The 19,278-nt window shown below is 39.7% G+C and overlaps 1 protein-coding gene across 2 annotated transcripts; it reads left to right on the top strand.

The window, feature by feature from the left end:
* The first annotated feature begins 722 nt into the window (after window positions 1-722).
* On the top strand, window positions 723-12,236 carry LOC104605691 (external alternative NAD(P)H-ubiquinone oxidoreductase B2, mitochondrial-like). Of its 2 annotated transcripts, XM_010270545.3 has the most exons (10): window positions 725-891; window positions 2,841-3,117; window positions 5,167-5,373; window positions 5,746-5,996; window positions 6,925-7,144; window positions 7,306-7,410; window positions 8,866-9,138; window positions 9,258-9,379; window positions 11,481-11,600; window positions 11,731-12,236. In XM_010270545.3, the coding sequence occupies exons 1-10, from the start codon at window positions 803-805 to the stop codon at window positions 11,816-11,818; spliced, it is 1,752 nt and encodes a 583-aa protein (XP_010268847.1). In that variant the 5' UTR covers window positions 725-802; the 3' UTR covers window positions 11,819-12,236. The 2 variants fall into 2 exon arrangements, with proteins under 2 accessions (XP_088742825.1, XP_010268847.1); XM_088886699.1 differs by lacking the exon at window positions 5,167-5,373 and having other exon boundaries at window positions 723-891.
* The last annotated feature ends 7,042 nt before the right edge of the window (window positions 12,237-19,278 follow it).

Below are 19,278 nucleotides of genomic sequence, written 5' to 3'. Positions count from 1 at the left end.
ACACGTTCTACCTCCTCATCCTATTATTACAATCGCTACCTTTGGGCTTTGGCTTTGGTTTAAAGACTCTTTCTTGTCTCTTCCTCGAACCTTCTATTTTCCATTTTTGGCCAAAGCCTTTTAAAGATGAAATAGAATATTCCAAATTCCAATGTAGAATGATTTGATCTAGAACCATCCGATCCGATCAGTGGACCAATGATCAAGGTGTTGAAAGTCAAACTAAAAGGCAGCCTGTCATGAGTCAAATAAAACAGTAGTTACACGAGAGAACTTTGGTTGTCCAAGTTCCATTCAGCATGATACGTCGGTTCGAGATTGGCTGGGTGAATTACGTGTCATGCAGAGAGAGCCCTGTTGTAGCCAGGCTGTCCAAACATATGGCCAGCCATTGCTTTCTCAAAATAACACAACGTGTTCACTTCTAGAAGAGCACAACTTCCCTTCCGAAGGAAATCAGGAATGAATGGTTTTCTTGTGTGACAAGTCAAAGAAATACTAATAAAAAAATGGGCCCATCATGTCGTGGGATGATGTTCCAAATGCACGGTTGGGATGTATTGTGGGACGCGTGTAGGGCACGCTCACGCTGGAGCCAATGCGATCACGTCGTGAACAATTCACAATTCATTCAGGTTCCTACCTTTCGGGACTCCGGACTCGTCTCGTGTCTGCGTTTCTTTCTTCAGTTTCTCTGTCTGAGTGCGTCCTATAAATACGCAATAAACAAGACCAGAAGCGCTTTGAACTCTGAATTCTCCGGTTTCCTGTTTCACCCAAGGGAAAAGGAATTAACGACACAATGCGTGGCTTCTCTTTCTACGAGAGAACCTCACGGGCTTTTCATGACTACCCTTCGCTCTCTAAGCTCATTGTTCTCTTCACCGTCAGGTTTGCCATTTAAACTACCCTGTTGAATATACGAAATGTTGGTTTGATTTTATTTGTTGTTGTTAAGATGTTTCTGTTAGATTTGATCTATGTCTGAAGTTTTTCTTTCACTGGATGTTTACGATTCTAGTTCATTCAGTATTGTTTTTTTATCCCATTTAATTGCACTAAGAAGTTTTAGCTAAGAATTTCTGACTTGTTTCATATCAGATAGACGGTTAATAAGAATCATTAATGCTAGTTTTCTCTCTTTTTCTAGTAATGTTAGTTACTGACGCTGTTTCGTTGTAATCTTATGTTTTTTTTTTCTTTTTTTTTTGGTTTCTAATTCTTTTTGATTAGATGATTCCTACTACTTTGCGTGATAACTCTGCACATTGCCAGAGTTTTAAGGATTAACTCCTGCTCTCATACTATTGGTTAATATATGTATAATCAATTTGTCTAGAGGAAAAAAGAAAAAAAAAAACAGTGGTGGGAATAAATCGTGAAGTTGTCCTTTATCCCCAGAAGTAAAGAAGAATCTTGACTTTTGCTGATGCATGACAAAGCAATCTCTGAAACCGTAGCATGTGTAGAACTTTGGAAATAAAAGTTTAGTTTTAATTTTTAAATGTTGAAGTTTAATAAATTGAATTACACTGATGTGATATAATAGTTATATTCTCCAAGTCACGCTAGGGAATCCTTACATTGTTCCCTTCATTTTTAGCTGCCCATACATGTGATATGACACACATATATGGCTTCTTTCAAAGTACTCTGTTCTGAAAATTGATCTGGTCTGATGAATGCAACATTCCAATTTTATCTTTTGGATGAGCAAAAGATTGCGAACCAATATCTATTGTGACCTGAGAGTCAATTTGGTCTGAAGATTTTATCTGCTTACAAGTTTCCTTGACCAGTCACAATGCTCTGAATGTGTGCCATATATGCCGCATAGGTGATGGCTCCATCTAATATCCTGAGTAATCGTCTCTAAAATCTTAAGTCCATAAACTTTTGTGATTGTTGTCCCCCATTTTACTTATTTATTTAACTTTGATGTGTAAAACCAATAAATCACGTGGTTTAAAGTTGGAAATTCAAATATAAGTGTATTTGTTGAGCCATCTAGAATTCAGAATAAAGCCTTGCAAAACTAGCTTATTAATAGTCAAGGAAGCTCGGATACTGGTTCACTTTTCAATGTGTCAATGTTTCTTCAATCTAATCCTTAAACTAGAGCGAGTGTACAGACTTCAGTAAGTGGCAGTAACTTCTTTTTATTGAATCCACAGTATGAATTGCATAGTGGAAGAAACCTGGCTTTGTACATCTACCAATTTATTAATAATTACAAAAGGTGCCATAAAACTTTCAGTGGAAGGATGGAATTCCATACATCCAAAAAAGGAACTATTTGTTGAACCATGTAGTTTTACCTAACTAGTAAACATTAATCTTAGGAAGTAGGGACAAAAAGAAAATAAAATGCAAAAAAAACTCTGCCATAACAAATGTACAAACTCAGATGTAATTCAATTAGCTCTTTAACTGGGTATAACACATGCTTTCCCTGGTGTTAATGAAAGATCCTCTAGTTGATATGGGCATGCTATGAAGGATTTAGATGAATTCCAACCCACATTAGTCAAATCATATGAGGCATTGCTGTATTGTATATTTGTATGAGAACTGAAAACATGAGAATCTCCCACTTTCAGCCCCTACAAAATCATCTTAAGCTTTCTCCATATGTAATAAGGGGTTTCCTAGTGGATTCAACCCTTCCATCTCATATCACTATCATATCTGTGAATCACTCCTTGCTTCTTTCTTTTCAATACCTTGTATAGAAGTAATTTTATTCTTGTATCTCTGCTTCTGCATCATTGCTTTCTTTCTGTACTCATATCAGACATGAGACAATTAATATATGCTATTTTTTCTTGCATTCTTTGCAGTGGTGGAAGTCTTGTGGCCTATTCTGAATCAAAATCATACAATGGAGCAAACAGTGCCTTGTCATCTCATATGGATAGCAAGAAAAAGAGGGTGGTGGTACTTGGAACTGGTTGGGCTGGTACAAGCTTCTTGAAAAATCTTGATAGTTCCCTGTATGATGTTCATGTGGTGTCACCTCGGAACTATTTTGCATTTACCCCTTTATTGCCTAGTGTTACATGTGGCAAGGTGGAAGCCCGGAGTATTATTGAGCCAATTCGTAACATTGTCAGCAAGGTAAATAATTCCATCATGTGTGGGTGGGTGATTTTGTACGATGTATCTTTTTATCAACTAGTTAGTTTCTTATTAATTCTCTAGTATGGTTGCTTCTGTAAGTTTGTATCACCCATATAGTGCCAACGTTTTCTATCATAGAGTTGTCTGTAGTTTAAGAATTGCTCCCCTGACGCAAAGAGTTTCCCTTGGAAGGAATTCTTAGTATAAAGACACTTTGTGAAAGAGAAATGGTAGAGATTACATATAATGGCTATATCCCAGAAAGAAAATGAAAAAACAAGGAAAGAAAATTTCTCAATAAAGTTAGATGGTCTTAAAGAAAGTACTAAGAATTAATTCCATATACTGAATTTAATTGAAGTTATAGAATAAGCACTTTCTTCCATTAAAGATTATTATGTTTAAAAGCGCTCTTTATGTTCTTTCATTGTGAAGCCTATTTTGCTGCTATGATCAAAGTAGGGAATCCTAAGGTTTGGTATGCGCCCTGGCACATTATAGTTTGAATTGACCATTCTTCTTATTCTTAATGGAAAATGTTGTTTCACTTGTGAAAGGTTGGTTCTGTATCCCGTTGATAAGATTTCCATATCACTATCATAATCATCATCTAAGCCCTGTCCCATCTGTATGGAGGTACTTGAATCCTGTTCCATCATTCTGCTCTGTCAATACCGTATCCATTGTTAATTTATGGAACCTTAAATCATTTCTCACTACATATCATTGATATGATTTCCATATATTTGCTGATTTCTCTTCTGAGGCTATAAACAAGAAAATTATTATATGTTGAGACATCTTATGGTGTCAAACATGGAAATGAAGGGTTAGGAACACTGGACTCTTGATACCCAGACCAGCCTCCACCAGAGTTTTCTACATAAATATAATATCTTGTACCTAGATAAGCTATAGGGTTAAGTATCTCTTCTGAAAGAAGTGAACAAGCTTTGGGCATTTATTGCATGGGGATTTCAAGGTACAATCTCCTTAATCCTTATGCCCTTCTGTTATATCATGCATCTATAAAAGAGTGATTTAAAGGATTTTGATAGGCTGGGCTTCAGTTGATTTGTTGATATGGAAGTTATAGCTATTTAAACAACTTAAAATAGCTATTCTAGACACAGGGGAAATTGGGACTATTCTTTTTGGGTGGTGAAGAGTTTGCAAGAAAAGTGCTTTTCGAATTAGGATAGCAAAGAATTCCCCAAAACATATGTTCACAAAGTTTGCTATGACTTTTTTACTTTAGTATTTCATTGGTAATTCCCCAAAACATATATTCCCTATTGACTCCTTGTTGAGCAAGTGAATTGGCAAAGCAGTTTACTGATTTTGGTATCCAATTTACTGCCACAATCTTTTTCCTAGATAAAAAGCTTGATTTCCCTAAAACCTGTCTCTATTGCCAATTTACTGCAATTAATCACATGTATTGATTTTGTTATGGTATGCCTCCCAACAAAAAGTCATAACTTTGAGGGGAATTAATCCAGTCCAAATGGAGATAACAAGAAAAGGCTGCAAGGAAGAATGATGAGAGGCAGGTGAATCCAAGATGAAAGGCCAGAGCTAGAAGAGGACACCAATAAGGGTATAGGCTTAAGCTTGTATAGGTTGGTAGCAGTGTTGATTTGGAGTTAGCAGAGTTCAGGAAGTTTAGTGGTGGCTTTATTTTTTTTTATTGGGGGAGGGGGGAGGAGTGCGGTGTCAAACAGTGGTGAAAAGTTGTTAACTTGTTAATCAAGGAGCTTATGGATCTAATGATATGGATGCTGCATTTGCTTTGTGTTTGAGGTTCTGAATTTCAATCATATGGCTGTGGTCTTTTTGTTTCAAGGAACTAGTGAGTAGTTGATGAAGGCATAAGATAAAAAACTCTTCTTGTGATGTGTAACTTGATGAGGTGTTGCAGATAACTCTTTCTTCCTGATCTGTTTTTATTTTAATAGTCATTTATTAAAAAATATATATTCTATTATAGTGATCCTTTTAGCTGCTGAGACAATGCTTTCCATGTTTTCCTTTCTGACATGACAGAAAAATGGAGACTTTCGATTTTGGGAAGCTGAATGTACAAAGGTTGATGCTGAAAATAAGAAAATCCATTGTCGGTCAGTCCTCCAACCAAACTTAGATGGGAAAGAAGAATTTATTATAGATTATGACTATCTGGTGATTGCTATGGGAGCCCGTTCCAATACATTCAACACTCCTGGTGTTGTGGAGCATTGTCATTTCTTGAAGGTGAACTCCCTATGCTTCCGTTTGGTATACGGTTATTTTTTCTTAGCTATTTATATATATATATATATATATATATATATATATTTCAATAAAGTCAAGTGATCTGCTATTTTTTCTTCATGGAATATAAAAGACATGGAAATTGGGTACCTACTAGCACAAAAAATGGGACTGGCAACTAAGATTCACGTTCTTTCCTGCTGCATGGTCATAGACTGCAGCTTCCAAAACCCTTCCTCTTAGCATGAAGTTGTTGGCATTCAAATTGTAAATAATTAAACTACAATTGCGATTTTTTGTAACAGTAATACAGTTTCTTTTTGGTTATCTTTATTAGTACTGTTGTTCAGGAATGTGCACTTTTTCATGCAGGAGGTAGAGGATGCTCAGAGCATCCGTAGGAGTGTCATTGACTGTTTTGAGAGGGCTAGCCTTCCTAACTTAAGTGAAGAAGAAAGAAAGAAAAATCTTCATTTCGTGATTGTTGGTGGTGGACCTACAGGTGTGGAGTTTGCTGCAGAGCTTCATGACTTTGTACGTGAAGATTTAGTTAAGCTGTATCCTGATGTTAAAGATCTAGTGAAAATAACACTTCTTGAGGCAGGAGATCATATTTTGAGCATGTAAGTGAAGATGATATTTTAAACTTTCTTTGCTTCTAAGATACCATCTTTGTTGTTTTCTTTACAATAAGATAAATTTTCATGTAATACAATAAATTACAATAAAAGCTTACATGAAAAGTGAAGAGGTTTCAGCATAATCATTAACCACAATATCTTGCATCAAAAATAGAAGTTACAGTAGAAAAGAAAATATGAATTCCTAATCCTCAACCACAAGATTCAAATACGACCCCCAAACAAAGTTCTGTTCATATCTTCATATTCAGGAGTTGCCAACAATAAATCCAAAACCAACAAATAAACATCCATAAGTAGTATGTGATCTTCCATAAGAAATTCTTTTGTTTCCTTCCTTCCATTTTTCCCAACATATCTTCATTGAATTGGTGCCTGATGTTGTCCACTTCTGTCATACAACATAACTAAACTTATTAAGGCATAGTTAAACACAGGTAAAACTTTATTTTTTTGTAATATAGATCTTCACATAATGTATACGACAAGGTTGCATCTGTTTGATCAAAATTTAGAGAATCCTCATCAAGATAATTTGGTAAAGCAATCCTGATTTAAAATTGCATATTTTGTTGGTTCTTGTTGGGCTCATTCGAAAAGCTTGGATGCATACTAAAGTTGGTGAATGCTCTTACTTTTAGATTATCTTTGAAACGGATACTCAAATTTGTATCTTGTTTCTTTTGAATCAAGTTACCTTTTTCTCAAAAAAAAAAAAAAAAGAAAAAAACATACTCAACTTTACCTATATACTAATTAGAAACATTCTTACATTGAAGTGAATGCATGAAGTGACGAGATATGCAGGAAGGAGAGAGTAAAATAGATATGACAAAACTTTGTTCTCATGCTTCAGTCATGTCATTTCCATTTACTTAACTTTGTTCTCATGCCTCTACAAATTTTGAAGGTTTGACAAAAGAATCACTGCTTTTGCTGAAGAGAAGTTCCAAAGAGATGGTATCAATGTGAAAACAGGGTCCATGGTTGTAAAGGTGTCTGATACAGGTATTTCTACTAAGGAAAGATCAACTGGGAGCGTTTCCTCTATACCATATGGAATGGTTGTCTGGTCAACTGGTATTGGGACCCGCCCTATTGTAATGGATTTTATGAAGCAAATCGGTCAGGTTAGGCTTCTGAACTTGTCTTTTTCTATTTTTGTTTTGATTGAAATTTATTAGGAGCTAGGTTCATTTTATTTCTTCAGTAGATATAATTTAGATTTTCTAATATGTATTTTGGTTGTTATTAGCTTATATTGGTAAACAAATTTTCCTTTCAATTCCAGACTAACAGGCGCGCTTTAGCAACCGATGAATGGCTGCGAGTTGAGGGGTGTAATAACATATATGCACTTGGTGACTGTGCCACTATAAATCAACGAAAAGTGATGGTATGTAGTGATTGGAGGTTTTCTTTACTTTTGTTTTCTCTGATATCTTAGGTGGCACAAAAAATGAGCACCTGTAAATCTTTGGTGTTAGGTGTCACAGGACTGTACTTTTTGTTTTGGTTTACTATTATATTTTACCTCCATGCTCTGATCTTTTAAACATTCATATATTTGAACTGTATGATACCTGTACAAGGGTACTATATTGTGTTGGATACTTTAATTTTTCGTGTAAATTCCCTATCCTACACCTTGTCCAACCATGTCCTTTCTATATCTAGGTAATCTAGATATGATCCCAGATTTTGTAAATAAATATTGTAATCTCTGAGGTAAGTCTTGCATCAAGCTTCTTCACATTTTTACTTTCATTATGAGCATAAGAGAATTTTGGCCATTATGAGGTCCATTGTCTCTGTTTCCACCCTATTCCATGTTATTTAATCAAGAACTTGTACACCAATATTGAGATTTCACTGGGAAAGTTGCAGCTTCCAATTCAGTCTATTGTTTTCTGTTGCATGTCAGTAATATATCTTATGCAAAGAAAGAAAATTTTGTTATTCTCTTAATGAAACTTGACAAAAATCTAGTTCTATTGTGTATCAGTTATCAGTAATCTCAGAATCTTTGGCAGAATGCTTACTTTACATCCTTCTAATGTGCAATTGCATAGTTCAGTCAATTTATGTAGAAAGTGTAACTCCCTAGTTTGAACAGGGGGTGAACTGGGGCTAAAACACGTTGTTTTAAATAACAAGGAAAACATGACATATGAAAAGTAATACCTTTCATTGGATGAAGTAAATGTCTCACATTATCTTCATGCTTCCTACACGTCACTCAGTGGCCTACATGCCTTTCCCTTGAGGTGATCAATAAGAACTCAATTCCTTGGACTTTAAGGTGCATTCATCTTGAATTCAGGAATTTGTGTTACATGTGAACTTTTGCATTTTATTTTTTCAGTGCTGAGGAGTCGTTTCTTATATCACCATACCTCAATTTGAGCCATGCGACCTGTATGTCATGGTCAGCTTCAGTGCATTACATTTAAAAATTTGCTTGGAGTGGTTCCATGAAACTTTACTTCTTTGAAGCATGTGAAATATGAGAAAGGAATCCCCAATAAGCAGCAATGTTCCTTAGGAACAATAATGGATCATTTATTAGTACTATCAATCTAAGGTCTTTGCAAGGTTCTGAATAAAGACAAAACTGTAGAGAATAAATTAAACAAATACCAGCATTATGATTTGTTTGTTTTCACTTGTTTGTGAATGAGATCTTCGAAAGGGTTGACAGGAGAACAGAATGAAAATAAACTGAAGTCATGATATCCTGTGAAAGTTGGACACACTTCATATTCTTAAAGCATTTTAGCATAAAATCAAAGGCTCAAGTCAAATTATTATTGCTAATATTTTCTTTTATTTTCTTGTTTATGTGCATCAGGAAGACATTTCAGTGATATTTGATAAAGCAGACAAGAACCAATCTGGAACTTTAACTGTTGATGCAGTTAACGATGTGTTTGATGACATCTGTATAAGGTATCCTCAGGTGGAGCTCTATTTGAAGCATAAGAAGATGAGAAACATTGTAGAACTCTTGAAGGATTCCAATAAAGATGACGGAAAGAAATCCACTGAACTTGATATTGAACAACTGAAATCAGTTCTGTCCGAAGTTGATTCCCAGATGAAGATTCTTCCAGCAACAGCTCAGGTTAGCTCTTGATCAACATACTATGTGCTTGTTCACTGATGAAGTGAAATTTCTTATATCATCCAGTGGCATTATTCTAAATCATACCTTACACTTTTATCATTGTATGGTGGACTTAGGTTGCTGCTCAACAAGGTGCTTACCTTGCCAGGTGTTTCAACCGTATGGAGGAGTGTGAAAAAAATCCAGAAGGTCCTCTCAGATTCAGGGGATCAGGACGTCATCGCTTTCTTCCCTTTCAGTGAGTTTAACTTTTACACAAACTCATCTTCTCATTTTCATGTTTATCCATCTGATTTGCTGTAGATATTTTTGTTTTCTTGTCAATGAGTGAAAATTTCTGTAAAAAGAAACCTCCCCTATGCTTATGCTATTTCCTGTTATTTGACTAAATTGTCAAAGCTTTTTTTTTATCATTTTTTCACTGCAATTCCCTTTTTATAACTTTGTAATAAGAAAAAGGTAAAGAATCCTGTTTGTGCCAATGACTGACTTAAGAAAACCATGTAAAAAGGGAATATAGTTTTATATTTAAAATAATATAGTTGTATTCATTAGATCAATAGTCCGTCTATGATCTTTTTTTCTTTGGGGGAGGGGGGCAGTGATGATAAGACCAATGATCTTAAACTCATTTTTTATACCATCATCATCATCAACATCATCATCATCATCTAAGTCATCTCCCAGCTATATGGAGGGAGAAGATTTATGTAGTTTGACCCTATATAGTTTGGACAAGGATTAGATGAGGGTGATGTAAATAAGAGGTTTGCAGAACATGTGCCTATCATTGCCCCCCCTCCACCCCAAGAAAAAAAGCCTTGTCCCAACTACATTGTCAGCTACATGAATCCTGTATTGCCATTCCATTCTGTTCAGTGTCATATCCACTGTTAAGTTATGAGAACCCATATCATATCTTGCTACTTCAATCCATGTTCTTTTTTCCTGCCCTAGCTCTTTTGCTCCTCCAACTTGTAACAGATTCACTTCTTAATTTTTTTTATTTGAACAATAAAAATCATATTCCTTATATAGAATATTTGTCAAAGTGCTGAAGTGCAGCTAGGTGAAAAACAGAGTGCATTGTCACCTAGGTGATGATTTAGCCCACGGTTGCTTCCTTCGCCCTCCCCTCCTACAAGACAACTCCACCCTAGGACCTCACTTAATCAACTTAAAGAGTATTTCACCCCACACCAGGATGTCTATTGATCCCTTCCTGGGCAAGTGAATCTGCAAGGGAGCTTGCTAACCTTGGCACCCAACCTAATACAGCTTGCAGCACCTCAATAAGAGACCTGGCTTCTATAATTAGATTTCTGAGTCTCCAAGGGCCCTCCATGGAATCTCTCAACAACACAATAATGGTTTTGGAATCTCCTTCAGCTATCTTCTCCCTGAAATCTGATGTCTTTGAAAATCTTAGACCTTGAAGGGCTACCAAAAGCCCACTCCAGTTGGCCCTGAGAAAGCCTTTTAAATGTTACCCTGATGATTTCGGAAAACACCACCAATTTTTGACTGTTGGGGTTCCCAATCTTTCATCAATTGAAACTCAGTTTAATTTTGAACTGAGGGGCAGTCCAGGAGGTAACCATAATATTTTGCTGCATGGCTGTAGATGCCACTACCCTCCAACCTCTAAGTATATCATCAATTTTATACAACCTTGTTTTCACCCAATGGATAAATCTCAATAGACTGTAAGGTTGCCTCTCTCAAATGGTTCTTGTTTAGGATATCCTTGCAACCTTTCCTCCCAAATGTACCAAAGAACAGATGCTCTTGTGCATCTCCAAAGGATTTTACCCCATTTCTTTGATGGTGAGACAAAAGAATGTAAAGAATAACGTTCCCACATCTTGTGACTGATCAGAAAAAGAATGCTGCTACAATTGTGGGGTACACCACCTAGCACCAAAAAGAAGAAAGAAAGGGTTCTCATGCACTGCTTACAAAAGGATAGGAGATTAGTAGGTGATTTGTGGTTTCACCACTGCACTTACAAAGGAAGCACATACTCTGAGAGAGAGAGACAGAGAGAGAGAGAGAGAGAGAGAGAGAGAGAGAGAGAGAGAGAGAGAGAGAGAGAGAGAGAGAGTCTAACTTATTAAGAACATATACTAGTTGGATTCCTATCTTAGCTTACACATATACTGTACCTATTTTATGGTTTATTTGAATTGAAAAGCTTTTATACTGCCATTTTCACCTCTTTTACCATTATTTATTCAAGCTTTAGAGATACCCTGTGTAGTTAATTGAGTTTTTTAATACGAAAAATAAAAAAGAGGAGTTTCATCACATGGTGTTCTTACTTGGCTTTCAATTGAAAGGTACAAGCATTTGGGGCAATTTGCTCCACTGGGAGGAGAACAAACTGCACTCCAGTTGCCTTGGGATAGTGTTTCTATAGGTTACAGCAGCCAGTGGCTTTGGTATTCTGTATACGCCAGGTAATATTTTCATTCTGCTTAAATTATAATGTGCTCACTGCTCAGTGTTGGCAGTCTGGGTGCTTATTCTGTACCGATATGAAAATGTTAGTCAATTGTGATTCTCTTACTGTTCCTTTACAAATTTCAGTAAACAAGTAAGCTGGCGAACAAGGGTATTGGTGGTATCTGACTGGACAAGGCGATTAGTTTTCGGAAGGGATTCAAGTGGCATTTGAGGCACTCAAACAACCTCAGAGCAGGATATTATTATTCCCTAGGGATCTTGTATCCACAATCACATTTCTAATAGATATTTTACTCTGCTTCTTGTTCATTGTTTTCAACTTGGCATAATCATTCATGAGAAAATGCCAGATTTTGTTTTCATTCCTCAAATAATTTTTTTTCCTTGATTCTTTAAGAAGTTTTGAGTAGTGGAAAATTTTGTTTTATTCTTTTCCTTGTACGAAGTTGCCATGCATTCTGTGGCATCCTAGCTTGGCACTTCCATTTTTATATTCAAGGAGTGCAAATCATATAAATGTAAAATCTTAAAGGGATAGCGTGGATTACGCACGCCATCTCCAATGATTTTTACTTGATAACAACAGACAGACCATGGTGTTGTCAAATCATAACTTTATTTTTCAATCATGCTTGAGCTCTTATAACTGTGTTTAGGAATCGATGGATTGAATTTTGAATTTTGAACTGGCCAGGCTTTTGTCGTTACTAGTGTTTAAATCAAGGATCAATAATTATGTTGGTCAGTTAATGCATGTCATTTACCCAACAGCAGAATGAGAATCTCTCAACTATATAAGCTCTGAGACCCAATATGAATCACGGAATTCGTTTTATGAAGAGCAGGGTCGTCACTACTCATCAGCTGCTGGAGCCTAGGTGATGCATAGCATAATTGAAGCGGAATTCTGGTAGGTTGTGATTGATTTGATCCTGTATTATCGAGTTGAACTATTACGATCTTGTAGGGTGAGGTTGAGGTGTCATGGCAGGCCCAGATTCGATTCGAGTTTGCTTCTTCCAAATGATATTCCTTGTTGAACTTGAATGCTTGCATGGGGCTAACACATCATTCATTCCCGTGGAAATCCATATGAAACATACATTTGTTGGTGGGCCAGAGAAAAGATAAAAAAGTCGAATAACGACCCAAGCATCCAATGCCGAGTGAACCATCAGCCATTCAGCCATGCATGTTTGAAACGCAAACGCCTGCCCAGAAAGAGTTGAATGTTGTTTATTGGTACGATCCCTGGTACCGTTTTTTTTTATTCTTTTTTTGGTTAATAGGCAAAAACCCTGGTGTCTGATTGGTACGTTGTCAAGACTCAAGGGGTCTGCCCCACATCACTGGGACCCACCATGTGTTGAACCCTGGGCTTGAATTTGCACGCGATAATCTCTCTTTCTAGGATCAAAATGTAATTTTAGAACATGAATTGAAGGAAAACGCCAAAACATATGAACTATGAAGGGGCAAATTAAATCATGGAGAACAAGAGCACCACTACATCACTCATTTAATTTAATTGCTGCTCAATCAAATCTGTTCTACCAACATCATGCGCATGGCCGGTACTGCTTACATGGGTCTTGGCTTGGGTCGTCAAGACGACGTGGCATATCGTCACGGATCCATCCTCTAGACAAACAATGCCCGCCCCCACTTGTGCAGAAGGTTAAGGTTGGTTGGTTAGTAATATGTCAACGTTTTCATCTTTGATTGATTTAACAAATCCCACCAATTCAGGGGTCCACCTTGTCTATGGCAATCGATCAGTTCTATTTTTGTGCTTTAACTTTGACACTAGAAAGTAGGATATTGTTGCTGCCTTAAATGGGCCAAGGGCAAGTGGGCAACAATGTGAATTCACTTCCGAATATGAGGGCTTGAGTAAGATAGTTCAGACGAGGTCATCAAGAAGTTGGAGAGCTAAGAGCAATAAAAGGCAAGATAGTTTACCTAGGGAGTGATGCCACTTATTTATACTTGAACCTACTTGGAGTTAGTTATAAGCAGACGACCAACATGCGATCTGCCCTATGCCGTGCATCGCCATCTAAGGACACCACTTGTCCATGCACCATAGGGCCTGCCATGTTTGCCTATATCATTTGCCCCCCACTCTCGAGGCCGTGGTGGAGGTCCGCATGATGACCTCGGTTTCGGCCGAAGAAAGTGTACCACCTTTATGGGAAGGCATTGAGTGGCTTGTGCTGACGAGGACCTTAGCTTTGGCTTTGGCTTTGGCTCACCTGAGGGAGAACTTTGCTTCTAAGTGCAATGGCATCGGCTTAGGCTTTGGAGACATAGGAGATAGCCTAACTTAGAAGTGTGGAAACGTCGGCTTTGGTATTGGCTCTGCTGAGGATGATCTTGATCCAGAAGCATGGAGACTTCGGCATCGGCTTCGGAAGGCTTCTCCTATCTTGGTGGCAGCTAATTTTACGGGTATGGCTTGGCCTCGGTCGTGGCTTGGGCTATGTGGGTTTTCCTTAGTCATTTTGATGACGACTGCTGCATAGGTTCCGCCTCTTGGGAGCGTTGTAGAGGACCAAGTGTGCGGAGGTGTCAACCTCGGCTTCTAAGAGCTTGGTACTGTGTTGTTTATGGGTACGAGACACACATGCTCCCCAATCGTGCGCTTCATTGGTATCATGGTGAGTATGTTCCAGGCGTCAGCCTCAGACAGCTCAATGAACCATTTGGTCAACCATTTTGATGTCTCAAGCTTGGCAAGAACATATTTGAGGGGCTGGTTGGTCAGAATTGTGATGTAGTGGACTTAAAAGTATGGTCTGAGTTTCTTGGCCGAGACCACTAGGGTGAAAGTTAACTTCTCCACTTTGGGGTAACGGGTTTCGGCATCGCAGATGACTTTGCTGATATAGTAGATAGGAATTTGCACTCCATCATCTTTCACCAACACTGAACTAATTGCCTCGTTCCCGGCCGAGAGGTACAAGTACAACATGTCTCCTAGAAGTGGCCGAGCGAGAAGAGGGGGCAAGGAATTTTCTTGAGGTGAGGTGGTGCCATGTTAAGAATGGCCTGAGTCTTCTCTGGATTGACCTCTATACCCCGTTGCGTGACGATGATGCCTAGGAATTTTCTTGAGGTGATGCCGAAGGCACACTTGCTGGGATTGAGCTTCATATTCTACTTCTGTAGAGTGGCAAATGTCTCGGCTAGCCTGAGGTGTGTTGGTCGGCTTTCAGTCTTTTTACAACTATGTTGTCCACGTAGACTTCGTTGTTTCTCCCCATCTGATGCTTAAAAACTTTGTTTATAAGCCGTTGGTAGGTGGCTTTGACATTTTTAAGACCGAAGGGCATGACGTTGTAGCAGTAGGTCCCATGCTCAGTGATGAATGAAGTCTTATCCTCATCTTCGAGGTGTATCTTTATCTCATTATATTCGGAGAAGGCATCCATGAAACTGAGTAGCTCGTACCCTATGGTGGCATCAACAAAGTGGTTGATCCTCGGTAAAGGAAAGCTGTCATTGGGTTAGGCTCAGTTAAGGTTTGTGAAGTCAATACAGATCCGCCATTTCCCATTAGCCTTCTTCACCATAACCACATTAAACAATCAGGTAGGGTAATGTACCTCTCTGATGAAGTTGACATCAAGTAGCTTGTCAACTTCCTCTCCGATGGCTTTCCAACGTTTCAGTGCAAAATTCATCTTTTTCTACTAAACTGGCCTAGAGTTCGGGTCCATGCTCATCCTGTGAGTAATGTCCAAAGGGTCAATTCCAGGCATGTCAGCGGTAGACCAAGCAAAGATGTCGGTGTTAGTTTTGAGGAAACTTACTAGTTTGGAAAGACTCTCTAGGGAAGGTTGAACGCGATGTGCACCATTTTCCTAGGCTTGTCCTTGTCTAGGGGTATTGAGACGAGGTCTTCGGTTGGTTGGTCTCAGCTTGCTAGTTTGTTCATGAGGTCAAGGCCCTCCAACGACAAAGCTTCTTCATTCTTCCCCTTCAGCGCTGCCACATAGCATTATCGGGCTGTTTGTTGATCCCCATTAACGACTTCGATGCCGTGCTCGGTGGGGAACTTGAGGGCTAGGTGATAGGAGGAGATGATTGTCTTAACTACGTGAAGGGTCGGCCGACCGATGATGACATTGTAAGGAGAACCGATCCTTATGACCAGGAGCTCAGTCATCCTCATCACCTGCCGAGGCTCTGACCCTACCATAACTGGTAGGGTGATTCTTCCTCCGATTTGATGACGTTCATGGAGAAGCTGATGAGTGGCACGTCGGCCGGCTATAGGCCAACTACAAACATCATCTTTTCAAAGGTATCATGGAAGAGGATGTCTGCCGAAGATCCACTATCGATGAGATTCCTCTTTACCATGAAGTTGGTGATGGTCATCATCACCACCAACACATCGTCGTGGGGGACTCGGTCCCCTTCAAGTCATCATTCGAAAAAGAGATGACTTCTTCTTTCTTTTGCTTCTTGGGAGCCGACCCCTGGATGGTGAGCTACATGGTGTAGGCTTTTCAGGCCGAGGATGAGGCTCCACCCAAGGCCATGCCCTCCACAATGACATCGATGACGCCGGCTAAGTTCTGCTGCTGCTGTCACATACTCTTTCAAGTGGTCGCGGCAGATGAGGAACTTGATCTCATTCTTCATATCATAGCAGTTCTCAGTATCGTGGCCGGTGCCGCAGTGGTACTTGCAATAATTTTTTAGATTGCCCCTTCTGAGTTCCTCTTCATCTTCTCTAGCCACTTCATGTATTCCTCCTTCCCTACTTGCATGAGGATCTGTGTTCGGGTGGAGTTGAGTGGTGTGTACTTGTTGTACGTTAAGGCCGATGGCTTCTTGTTGCCATCTTTACTGTTGTTGTTTCCACACCTGTCTCAATTCTTTCTCTTTTTATCTGACCTTGCGTGATTGTGGTCGGCCTCTCCTTCTTGGTGTTTGCTGACCGAGGCCTCATTAGCGGCAATGTACTTCTAAGCTTTTTTCAAAAATTTTGCCTTGGTTTTGGATGGTGTCTTTGCTACAGAGCACTTGAGGGCGACTCTGACAGGAGGCCGTTGATAGCTGCAAGCATGGAGATCATAGGGTCGAGGTCTTGCACCTCAAGCTCTTCCTTCTTGAAGTGGTCAATGTATGACCATAGACTCTCCCCTTTCTTCTGCCAAATGGACATTAATGAGACAATGCTCTTCTATCATCACCGACTGCTGATGAAGTGAGCGAGAAAAAGGCTTTTGAATTGCTCCCAAGAGCTAATAGAGCATGGTGGGAGTCCGGAGAACCATCGGCGGGCTGCCCTCTTGAAAGTCGCCTGGAAAGCCTGACACATCAAGGCATCGGAATATCCATAAAGGAGCATGAGCGCTCTAAAGGTTTCTGGGTGGCCCTCTAGATCAGTGTTACCATCATACATTTCCAAGGTGGGGGCTTTGAAGTGGAGCGGGAGGGGTTTCGAGGTGATGTTGTCAATAAAGGCATCCATCATGTTGGACAAGGGATTCTGGCTTGCTGAGGCATCACCTTGGCCCTCCTTTACTTGTTGAAGTTCATCTTGCATGGCGCCAATTTCCAACGTGGCATGCCTTGAATCCTTTTGGCTCGTTGGTCGTTGATGATTTCCTGAAGGTCTGAAACATGTGAGGGAGAGGCGCGGTGATGGCCCCCAACCCTCGGAGGAGGACTCACTTGAGTGCCCGCCTTCATCCCGGGGGCTTTCCACTCTATAATTATGTTCATGGTCCCGGTGCTGGTTGTTGGACCCTACTAGATCTCCTCCCCAGCCGTTCTCGATGGATGACTAGCATGTCAATTACTGCCATGGGACCTTGAGGGGTCGGCCCCGTGGGGTCCGACTGGGCGCCTAGCCAGCGGAGCTTGGGAAGAGTGCTCGCTGTGGTGCTCCAGGCTTCCAGCGGAGTGGCCACCATGCCAGTGGTCTCCTTTCGGTCGCCCCATCTCATCCAATCGTTGGGTAATGTTGTCGATCTGGTCGAGGACCATCCAAAATTGGTCCATGGTGCAAGGTTCTGAGCAATTTTCTAGTAGTCTTGGTTCTCAGCCATTATTACATTGGAAGTTTTGTGATTAAGTTTTGAAGTATAATTAAGGGAAGTTTTAGCAGTCATTTCCACAAACGGCGCCAATTGTTGATGCCTTAAATGGGCCGAGGGCAATAATGTGAATTCACTTCCGAGATGAGGGCTGGTTGAAGAGTCTGAGGGCTAGTGAAGCCGAGGGCCTATAAGTCCGACCTGTGAAGGAAGAAACACATTTGGGGCCCCGAGTGTTATCCCAAGGGTGAAGACTTTGACAGTCAAAATTAGCAAAGGCATATCAACGAGGACGGACGAGGCCTGAATAAAATAGCTTAGACGAGGTCATCGGGAAGCTAAAGAGCTAAGAACAATAAATGCCAAGATAGTTTACTAAGGGAATGACACCACTTATTTACTATAGGGCCTGCCATGTGCGCCTACATCAGATATCAGATATGGAGAAGAAAGAAAAAATAATCCAGAGATCGAATGGTTGAGATCACTCTCACAACTCGTTTGTCAAATAATATTTAGCAGTTTGGGGAGCTAGCGATTTGACTTATTACTACAGTCGTCTTACCATTGTACACGAGTCTGGGTTCTGGAAGAGCAAAGTAAACTTAACTGTACGTGGATGCGAAGATGCGTTTGGGACCTTCGGTTTTGTTTGTAGTTAAGATAGACGAAAATTCCCACAAGATCGTTTGGACCGAAAAGCGTTTTGAGGATTCGACGTTCATCACTCAGAAGAAGTTCCCAGAAGATAAGAGTGAGAAACACGGCTTTCGTCACTTTCAATACTCCGAACAGAAGCCTCCAAATACATTTGAAATCCTAGCGAAACAAGAATCTGTTCATGGCCTTTTGCTTTGGTTTTCATCGCCCATTTATTACAATTTACAACTTCAGAACAGAGACAGACGAAGGTGACCACACAATTGCATTACAGTCTCTCACTCGCTCTCTCTCATCCCCACCCCTCGGAGGCTCGGACCGTGATTTCATTACGTCATTTCCATTTTTCTTTCCTTCTTCAGTTACGGGTACGAATCTCTTTCTCGTTAGTTCTAAACCAACACCAAAGTGATATTAACAATACGTGCAAAACTGAAATGGGGCTCCACTGGATACCATGTGAAATGAAATTATTTGAGACCACACTGGCACACTTGAATACTTCATCTCATCTAAAATGGAAATATTGCAATTATCTCTACATTTCTATAAATGGCTCCATTTCACATGGTGAATCTCTGTCTCTTCTGTCTAATCTTTTTTGTGTACAGCCCGGTGGATGGGTCAATGTTTAATTAGTGTTTGATCAGACACCTGAAAGATTAAACACCATGGCAACTCAAACTCTCAAAGTCAAAGGGACCCTGAACAACCCTTGCATGGTATTTTATGAAGGGTGATTTGGACCGATCTACTAAAAAGGAGATATGTGAATATGATTTGATTAAGAGATGACAGTTAAGCCTGACATGCCTAGTTTGCAACAGTTGAACTCGGACACCCAACCACCTTGGCACGGGGTCACTTCGAGACAAAGTTGCCTCGGAACAAGGTTACCTTGGACCAAAGCCACTTCATCCCCAAAGCACTTCGGCATTCAATCCAGTTCGGAACT

This window comes from Nelumbo nucifera, chromosome 1, assembly GCF_055504915.1.
Source record: "Nelumbo nucifera cultivar China Antique chromosome 1, China Antique-T2T, whole genome shotgun sequence".
In the NCBI taxonomy this organism is placed as follows: Eukaryota; Viridiplantae; Streptophyta; class Magnoliopsida; order Proteales; family Nelumbonaceae; genus Nelumbo; species Nelumbo nucifera.
This window is presented reverse-complemented; position numbering and strand designations above follow the sequence as displayed.